Genomic DNA, 10333 nt, shown 5'->3' with positions numbered 1-10333 from the left:
CATTCATTGATTCAAAGAGAGGTGTGAACAGCCCACACAAGAGACTGTTTTATTTCATACCGCAATAGAAAAGTATGACTCCAGTAGTTCATCATTTTCATATATTATAATACAGATGCAGAATTGAAAGGTTATTCTTTAAACAGCCTAGTATTTTACAAGAAATGAATAACTACTTGGAACTTTCGAACATGTCCTTAAAACAGGACATCAGCGGGCACACACATCCTTGGCTCCTACAATACCACCACCATCCACAAACAACCGGCAGAAAACAGGAGTGAAGGGAGGAGGAGAAAAGAAGGGGGAGAAAAACATTCAATAAATAAAAATAACAAAACAGAAAAAAGTTCTCTATTCCCCCCCCCCCCCAATGCGTTCAATTTCATGGGGAGAAGACTGCATCAGGTAACGTCTCTCTTTTGCATACTTTCAGACAAGATACTAGGAGGGGACTGAACAGCCGACCATAGACAGGGAGAGACATCCATGTCTTCCCCTCAGCTCTCTTCTTTGGGAGAAGTCAGACTTGGCCTTCGAATTGATTGATTTCTCATTCGATTCATTGCTTGGTTGGTTTTTATGGTTCTGTTTGATTGTTTGGCTGCTTCGTTAGCCTTCTCCCTGTCTCACATAGGGCAAAATACACATTAGGGATGTTTTTTGAGGGGTCCTCTAGCACTGGAAAGCATTCCCAGCTTCCAATGACAAATGTTAAATTAAAGTACAAAACAGAACGGAAAGAGGATGCTGTTCACAAAAGGAAAGGGAGATTGGGGTGGGGAGGTGGTGGTTGTAGGGGGTACAATGGCAGCTGTTCAGAACGATATGGTCAGTGGGGTTGGCAGCAGAGCAGTCCCTTTAAAAGTCCTCCACTGTCTCGATCTCGCCCATGTTCAACCTCTCAGACGCCGCGTTCACAGAAAAACCTGGGAAGATGAGAACAGGGAAAGTGAATTTAGTATCAGAAATATGCATGTGGTAATCCAATTAGCATTAGCCATAACGCCAATGAGAACAGTACATTCTGAGTCAAGGAGTGCACACCTTTAAGGAGTGAATGGGAATCAATTGAGCGCTAGCTCAACAACCCAACACTAGCATGAACTACGTGAACAACACACATTACAGATCTTTTCCGAGATCATCAACTTTTCTCCTTAACCTCTAGGCTAGGTGGGACGCAATCGTTCCACACTATTCAACAGCCAGTGAAAAAATCAGAGCACCAAATTCAAAACCACAAAATGTCATAATTCAAAGTTCTCAAACATAGGACCATTTTATAGATACACTTCTCCTGAATCGAACCACGTTGTCCGATTTCAAAAAGGCTTTACAGCGAAAGCAAAACATTAGATTATGTTAGGAGAGTACATACACAAATAACCACACAGCCATTTCCAAGCAACTAGCATGCATTACAAATACCCAAAACACAGCTAAATGAAGCACTAACCTTTGACGATCATCAGATTACACTCCTAGGACATCATGTTACACAATACATGCATTTTTTGTTTGATCAAGTACATATTTATATCTAAAAACAGCATTTTACATTGGCGCGTGACGTTCAGAAAATATTTTGCCTCCAATACTGCCAGTGAATCAGCACTACAATTTACGAAGATACTCGTCATAAACGTTGATAAAATATTAAACTGTCCTTCAAAGAATTATAGATGAACATCTCCTTTATGCTAACGCTGTGAAAGATTTCAAAATAACTTTACTGGGAAAGCACACTGCAATAATCTGAGTACTGCGCTCAGAAAAATACACTAGGCAATACAGATACCTGCCATTTTGGAGTCATCTAAAATAATAAATAGCATTAGAAATATTCACTTACCTTTGATGATCTTCATCAGAAGGCACTTCCAGGAATCCCAGGTCCACAATAAATGTTGTTTTGTTCAATAAACTCCATAATTTGTCCAAATAGCTCCTTGTTGTTCGCGTGTTCAGTTCAGCTACTCCAAATGTAGGAAGCGCGCCGAAAATGTCAGGAAGTAAACATTTAAAATCTATTTACGTTCGTTCAAACATGTCAAACGTTGTAAAGCATCAATCTTTAGGGCCTTTAGAACGTGAAACTTCAGTAATATTCCAACCGGACGGTTCCAGTGTCTTGAAAAACATTTTGGAACACAGGTCCCTTCTCATGTGAATGCGCGCCAATGAACTGATGGGTCTACAACTTCCCAGCCTTCTTGTTCGGTCTCTGTTCATCATAGACGCCTCAAATTACTTTCAAAGACTGTTGGCATCTAGTGGAAGCCTTAGGAAGTGCAAAATTAACCTTAACTCACTGTGTTTTCGATTGGCAATGACTTGAAAGGACTACAAGCACCAGAATTCTCACTTCCTGGTTAGATTTTTCTCAGGTTTCTGCCTGCCATATGAGTTCTGTTATACTCACAGACATCATTCAAACAGTTTTAGAAACTTCAGAGTGTTTTCTATCCAAATATACTAATAATATGCATATTCTAGTTCCTGGGCCCGAGTAGTAGGCCGTTTAATTTGGGTCCGTTTTTCATCCGGCCGTGAAAATACTGCCCCCTACCCTAGAGAGGTTAATATCGCATAGCTTTGTAATCATGACATTACGTACTTTTAAGGAAAATAGTTTATTGACGAATACCCTTACTTTCTAGAGCAGGGGTGTCAAACGTCCAGCCCGCGGGCCGGATCAGGCCCGCAAAGGGGTTTAATCCGGCCCGCGAGATGATTTTGTAAAGTATAAAAATTAGCTGCAATTTTTCAATAAAATAAACTGCTGTTCCAATTGTGTCCACTGGATGGCGCAATAGCAATTGTGTTAAGCAAGCAAACTGTTTATACCGGAGCAGAGCAAGTAGGTCAAGCAAGTGCAGCCAGTCCGGATGAGCTACTTTGTTTTGCCCGCGATATTTATTACGGCTTCTACTTTTAACATTATGTGCTTTGGCACCCTCATTGCCCCAATATGTCTCTGTCAAAAAAGAGAAAAGTTGACGCAGAGTGCAGAGTGTTCCAAGAAAAATGGTCATCCTCCTATTTATTCACGGAATTGAATGGGAAAGCTGTATGTTTGGTGTGTTCACAGCATGTTGCAGTGCTGAAAGAGTATAACCTTCGTCGCCACTATGTGAGTCTTCATGCCGACAAATATGACAACTTTCAAGGACAGCGGAGAAGAGAGAAGGTGAATGAACTGTTGGCGGGTCTGAAGAAACAGCTGTCTGTTTACTCACAGCCGAGACATCAGTGACGCTGCAGTGAAAGCTAGCTACCTCATTGCTAATGAAATCGCAGTGGCTTCAAAACCATTTAGTGAGGGTGAATTTGTAAAAACATGCATGATGAAGGCAGCGGAGATTGTGTGCCCTGAAAAGCGCCAGGCTTTTGCAAATATCAGCCTGACAAGAAACACAGTTGCAGACAGGATTTCCGATCTTTCAGTGGATTTGGACAGCCAGTTGAAGCAAAAAGTAAAGTCATTTATTGGGTTTTCAGTTGCAATTGATGAAAGCACGGAGATTACAGATGTTGCACAACTGGCCATTTTCATCCGCGGAGTTGATGACACATTGACCGTCACCGAGGAGTTCGTGGAGTTGGTGCCGATGACAGATACAACGACAGCAGATGATATTTTCACCGCACTCGTCGGCGCGCTGGACAGGGTCGGAGTGGACTGATCCCGCGTTGTCAGCCTGGCTACAGATGGTGCGCCCTCAATGATCGGGAAAAAAGCAGGCGTTGTGACAAAGTTCAGAGAGAAAGTGCAATCTGTAAATGGAGGACGTGATTTTTGGACTTTTCACTGTATTTTGCACCAGAAGGCTTTGTGTTGCAAGTCATTAAAGATGGATAACGTCATGAAGGTGGTCATCCAAACTGTTAATTTCATCCGATCCAGAAGCCTGAATCACCGTCAGTTTGACAGCCTTCTCAGAGACAAAGACCACATCTATGGCCTGCCATACCACACTGAGGTAAGATGGTTAAGCCGAGGTGCTGTGCTTAGGCGTTTCTTTGATTTACGAGAAGAAATTTAACAGTTCATGGAAGAAAAGGGCAAACCAGTGTTAGAATTTCATTCCGCAGAATGGATGCAGGACCTTGCATTTATGATGGATGTTACAGAGCACCTGAATAATTTGAACAAACAGCTGCAAGGGCGCAACAAAGTCGTCACGCAGTATTATGACAGCATACGTTCTTTCAAGTTGAAGCTGTCATTGTGGGAGATGCAACTCGCCGGTGGTGATGCAGCTCACTTCCCCTGTCTGAAAAATGTGTGTGCGACCCAACATGTGGCAGACATGAAGCGGTTCAAAGATAAAATAACGGGACTGTTACGGGAGTTTGAGCAACGCTTTCAGATTTTTGGTGAACTGGAGAAAGACTTCAACGTTTTTTGCTCGCCATTCACCGTGAATCCCTCTGATCTGCCCGTCAGCATCCAACTTGAAACAATAGACTTGCAGTGTGACTCGGATATGAAGGGCAAATTTGCTGCAGCTGGCTTGGACACATTTTATCAGAATCTCTTGCCAGGTTACCCCAACTTGACAGCCCTCGCTGCAAAACTGTTGTGCATGTTTGGAACCACATATCTTTGTGAGCAAGTTCTCTGTAATGAGCATAAATAAAACAAAGCTGCGCTCAAGGCTCACGCACAAGCACTTGAATCACATCCTGAAGTTGGCTGCCACTCAGGATGTGACGCCTGATATTGATGCGCTGGTGAAAGCTAAAAGATGCCAGGTATCAGGAGTCAAATAAACTATGCAACCCCACTTAAAGTGCTGCATGAGACACCCTGATATAGTTCTGTGATATACTTCTGTGAATCACTGAGGCATTGTGTGTTTGTGTGTTCTTTTTCTTTAGAATTTTCAAATAAACTTGGTGTTTTATGATTAATAGTGATGTTGTGCTTGTACTATTGTGGACACACTGTCCTCAGGCTCCAGCTTTATGTTTTATGTGGATCGTATTAAAACAAAGAAAACAATCTGAAGTTGTTTTTAAGTTATATATACACACCATGATTTTACCGGTCCGGCCCACTTGGGAATAGATTTTCCTCCATGTGGCCCCTGAGCTAAAATGAGTTTGACACCCCTGTTCTAGAGGGTTGTGGTTGACGAATGGCTTAGCATCCGCGTGACACAGCATTTCAACTTGAATGTGATTGGCCAAGAACCCCAGCTGTTCTCAGCCATATATACATTGGCTATTCAGATTTCTTGCTGTTAGGGCCTTTCACTAGAATGTCTTGGTGTAGCACTGTTTCTTTAAATACACTATTGGTGGATAGTTCATGCCCTGGGTTGCCAGCTAAGGCTATATCAAATATGAGAGGAGATTTAGGAAGTTAATAAAATAACAAATTGACAGGCCTCCCGAGTGGCGCAGCGGTCTAAGGCACTGCGGTCAAGGGACTGCATCACGGTCTAAGGCACTGCATCGCAATGGTTGAGGCATCACTACAGACCCGGGTTCAATCCCAGGCTGTGTCACAGCCGGCCGTGACTGGGAGACCCATGAGGCGGCGTACAATTGGCCCAGTGTCGTCCGGGTTAGGGGAGGGTTTGGCCCGGCTGAGATTTCCTTGTGGCGGGCTTGGCACCTGCAAGCTGACTTCGGTCGCCAGCTGGACGCGTTTCCTCCGACACATTGGTGCGGCTGGCTTCCGGGTTAAGCAAGCAATGTGTCAAGAAGCAGTGCTGCTTGGCAGGGTCGTGTTTCAGAGGACACATGGCTCTCGACCATTGCCTCTCCCGAGTCCGTAGGGGAGTTGCAGCGATGGGACTAGACTGTAACCACCAATTGCACATAACAAAATTGGGGAGAAAAAGGGGTAAAAGTACCACAAAAAAAAAGAAAACATTTGACAACAGTGCTTCAATAGTTTATTCCTCACCTAGCAGGCTGGGGTCTGCCCGGACCATCTTCTGCTTTTTCTTCTTCTTCCCTGAGGTGACGGTCTCGAAGCGAGCTTGCTGCTGGAGGCTGGTGTGGTTTGACTGGTACAGTGACGGAGAGCCTGTCCCGCTCACACCCCACATTGAATCCTGGGAAATAGAGTCACAAAGCAAATGAGGGGTCAGATAACTACTAACATTGGTAGCAGGGTATTGATTAATGTATGTATGGATTTCTGAAATATTATGGTCCAGCATTTATCCCAGTTCTCTACAGGTCTCGCTCTCTCTGTCTACATGATGGTCCAAAGTAACATTTTGAAAACCAATGAACAGTGGTCACTGACCAACCTTGTTATGGGAGAACTTTTGATCCAGCTTAGAACCAACACACCTGACTCGACACACAAACTGCTCATCAAGACCCAGGGATGTGACCAGGACAACATGGGAAAGCAGGGAAATCTGTACAATTCTACTATCTTTCTACCTAGACTACAACATAACTCCAAAGCACTTCTCCAATGTTCTTTATTTTTGGGGGTTATTTTTGACTATGTAGACAGGGAGGAAATCAGAGAGGGTACAGGCAGGTGGGAGACAGATTGAAGAGTTGGAGGAGGGATTGAACCCCGGTCTCTGGAGGGGAGAGCCGGGACTGTTACCACTAGACCAAAGGCACACCAATGACCTGTTCTGCTGCGTCTCTCTCACCTGCTGTTGCTGTTTGAGTGTTGGCTGTTGGTTCTGCGGGGCCGGGGGCGCTTTCTGTTGGTTGGCATTCTGCTTGGCACGGCGCTCCAGGAACTGTTTGGCAAACTCCTTGGCCTCGGACGTGTCCCCCAGGTAGGCGCGCACGTAGTCGTGCACCTCGTACGGACTGTCCACCTCCTTCAGGAAGGATGCAAATGTCGGGACTGCAGCCAGAGGAGGAAGAGGGGCAGGTGACTTTTAAAGATGGGATCACACAGTGAAGGTTACTTTAGGTTCGAGTTACCTTTAGAATTGGAACACTATTCCCTATATAGTGCACTGTTTGACCAGGGTCCATAGGGAATAGGGTGCCATATCAGACACCTAGATTATTGGTATGTATAGTGCGTCATAGAGACACTCACCGTCCAGGTTGTTGGCAGTGTTGAGGGTGTGCAGGGTCTTCTCACACCACTGCATGAAGCCATCCTGCTGTCTCTTATTGACCCCCTGGAACAACTTCAGCAGCTTCTCCTCTTCCTCCACCTTCTTATTGGCCCGACTGCTGCTCACACAGTTACCACACAGTATTAGATACACCAACTTCCTTTTTAACAACCAAGTGATCCATCGTATTGAATTATATCAGCCTAATTTGAACATACTTCCACTTCAGTGGAATTTTCACTTAGTGTGTTGACAACATATGACTAAGTGAAACGTAAACTTCAGTGGAATCTATGGGTCTGCCCCTAATAACTAAAACATAAATATTAGTGGTATAAAATTGTCCTTCCAACCACCTTGAGTCCAGCAGCCAAAATAGAAACTGTCAATCAGTTGAGAGCTGTAAAAGTGTCCTGAGGTGGTACCTGAGGTGGTACCTGAGGTGGTACCTGAGGTGGTACCTGAGGTTGGCGTTGCCCTTGTTGTTCTTCTGCGCGTTGGGCTTCCTGGCGGGGGGTGGAGCCTGGGCCACCTCCTCGTCCCAGAAGCCCATGTTGGAGTTGGTGCTGTCGCCCCAGATGCTGCTGTCACCGCCCCAGTTAGGAGCCCCGCAGCTGGTGGCCACCGAGCCCCACACCGAGGGGCTCAGAGCGGTGGTCTGGGGAAAGAGGGGTTAGAGAGAGAGATCCAACCTGGTCAGACCAGTGTCATTACGTCCAAGTAGTATTCAAACAGGGTTGTCTTTGATTAAGAGGAATGTTTCCCCAACCTCCCAAGCCTCTCCGTGTATTTGATCTACTCTACAGCTAGTACACCTGATTCAACATGTCAAATAACCATCAAGCTCTTGATTAGCTGAACTAGGTGAGCTAGTTCACAACTACATACACATTTTGAAACGTCCATGGGTCCCCAAGGAAATGTTTGAGAAACATTTTTAGACAACAGTATCAGCACATGGCCAAATACATGATATGGAAGACTATGAATGAATGCAGACGAATGAGCGAGCGAATCAACTCACAGCTCTGTTCTGGGCACGGTTCTGCTGGGTGACAGTGGGGTGACTGGGCTGCTGGCACCCGCCCCCCTGCTTCACCTGCTGGGCCTCTTCTCTCTGGATCTCCAGCAGGGACTTGGTGGTGGCCGGCTGCTTGGCCACGCTGCCCCAGCCAGAGAGCTTGGCCTGGGGATTCCGGGCCTCCTGCAGGGCCTGCTGCTGCAGGAGCTTCAGGTGCTCCGCCTGCTGGCGCCGCTGCTGCATGGGGGGTGGAGGGGGTTCATGAGTAAGGCTCTAGGATATAAATCATGATGGATTTGTAGAACAATTCTATTTCATGCTACCTTAGTGCTGAGTAAGTGGGAAAACTCCTTATCATCCAGAAAATCGTATCAAAACAGGTGCAAGAAATTGGTAGCACAATAAAGTGCTTAAGGAGTGCCACCCATGTTAAATGTAATACTCTGACTGTAGCTGCGCTTACCTCCTCTCGTGCCTGTCGTTCTCTCTCCTCTTCCACTTTCTGGATCTCAGCGAGCGACAGCGCGTTCTGGGACTGAGAGATGGCTGCTGCCGTGACTGCTGACTGCTGGCCCCACTTAGAGGAAGACGGCAGCTATAGGACAGGACAAAGATTCGGTTAGTCAGTGAAAGAATGCCAAGCAGGACAGTCAGGGCTTTATCCATGACAAAGAAATATTCACATACAGAAACTCATGGATGTGATTAGCACAAGACAGAAAGACCAGACCAAAAGGCCAATAGTCCATTTTAATGTTCAATTAAAAGGTCAAATACAGTATTTATGATGTTCTGACCTCAATTATTGTTAGTAGGATAGTGCATTGTTTATAGGCTATATTTTATTTAACCAGGAAGTCCCATTGAGGTCAAAAGATCTCTTTCCTAAGGCAGACTTTATATAATATAGTATTGTGTATAGGGCTGGGAATTGGCAGGGACCTCACGATAAGGTATTATCACGATTCTTTGGTGCCGACACAATATGCAATGGGAATCTATAAGTATTGCGATTCGACACTCATTTTATTGCGATTTGATGTTCCAAACATATTGTTCACCATATGTCTGCTGCAGAGGGACAAGACAGAGCCACGGCAAAACGAGTTTTAAATTAGTCATGGTAATAAGTGCTGAAAACAAATTGGCTCCCTACTTAAAAAGATGGCGAACAAGCTGTGCAGTTACAGCCAACTAGCGCAAAAATAAAATTGCAATATTGTCAAAGCGATACATAAAAAATAACATCCCGTATGTAACTATCAATTCCCCCCATCGGTAATCGTGCAGTAGATGGTACCTAGCTGTTGTGGTGTCTTAAGGTGTTGTCTTAGTGTTATACTGTTAGTTACCTTCATCTGGGCTAGCTGCTGTTGCTGCTGTAGTCGGCGGAGCGCCTCCTGCTGCTGCTGCCTCTGTCTGGCTAGCTCCTGCTGCCTCGCCGCCTCCTGCTCCCTCCTTTTCGCCTCCTCCTGCTGTTGCCGTACCAAAGCCACCGCAACCGCTGCTTCCTCCTCCTCCTCATGCCTCCTCAGGGCCTCCAGCTCCTCCTGCTTTCGGCGCTCCTCCTCCTAAGGAGCAACGACAACACGTTTTTTAAAAAATAGGGCCAACTTTATTGAGAAATGCTGATGTGCTTTCTGATTTAGATAAATTCACTGAAAACCCACACTAACACACACATTATCAGTATTGCATATCTCATGTAGCCTACTTTAGGCCAGGTAATAGGCTAACCACCAATCAAGCAACATTATGGACTAAATGTTAAAATCCTGTTGCGGCTGAATTATGTTGGTGTGACAATACAGATCAAATTAAGATCATACACCTGTATGTGGAAATTTGCATTTGGTATCACCTGTCCCACACAATAAGTGCAGGGTCGTATTCATTTACACAGTATAAAAATATTGAGTAATTCTTATTCAAAACCAGGTTGTTCCTTCCCGTTGTACTAAATGTTGTTCTATTTGGTGCCTACTGAACACGACCCTGTACAGGTCTTTATTGTGAAACCCAGCACCTGTTTGCGGAGGAACTCTTCCCTTTGCTTCCTCTCCTCCTCCTCCTCCCTCCTCCTCCTCTCCTCCAGTCTGCGGAGGGCCTCCTCCTGCGCATGCCGTTCCTCTTCCTCCTCTTTCTGTTGGCGCTGCGCCTCCTCCTGCTGCTGCTTCCGCTGCCTCTTCAATGCCTCCTCCTGTGGATAGAGAAATCTATCAAATCAGTTGAATAAAACATACATTAA

At 45.2% G+C, this 10333-nt stretch overlaps 1 protein-coding gene across 9 annotated transcripts in view; it reads right to left on the bottom strand.

Annotated features, from left to right (window-relative positions):
* Window positions 1-17: 17 nt before the first annotated feature.
* Window positions 18-10333, bottom strand: part of LOC115169843 (GRB10-interacting GYF protein 2) — a 28957-nt gene continuing 18641 nt past the window's right edge. For 8 of the 9 annotated variants that reach the window (XM_029725861.1, XM_029725864.1, XM_029725862.1 and 5 more), the window contains exons 20-28: window positions 10112-10285; window positions 9438-9656; window positions 8549-8680; window positions 8089-8322; window positions 7514-7722; window positions 7043-7182; window positions 6639-6841; window positions 5924-6074; window positions 18-929 (exon numbers count right to left, since the gene is read on the bottom strand). In XM_029725861.1, coding sequence (XP_029581721.1) covers window positions 862-929; window positions 5924-6074; window positions 6639-6841; window positions 7043-7182; window positions 7514-7722; window positions 8089-8322; window positions 8549-8680; window positions 9438-9656; window positions 10112-10285 — 1530 coding nt within the window. In that variant the 3' untranslated portion in view covers window positions 18-861. The remainder of the gene's footprint in view (window positions 930-5923; window positions 6075-6638; window positions 6842-7042; window positions 7183-7513; window positions 7723-8088; window positions 8323-8548; window positions 8681-9437; window positions 9657-10111; window positions 10286-10333) is intronic. The other variant, XM_029725863.1, reaches the window with a different exon arrangement.

Source organism: Salmo trutta, chromosome 31 (assembly GCF_901001165.1).
Source record: "Salmo trutta chromosome 31, fSalTru1.1, whole genome shotgun sequence".
Classification (NCBI taxonomy): Eukaryota; Metazoa; Chordata; class Actinopteri; order Salmoniformes; family Salmonidae; genus Salmo; species Salmo trutta.
Note: the sequence above shows the minus strand (reverse complement) of the source record. Positions and strands in the feature narration are given on the sequence as shown.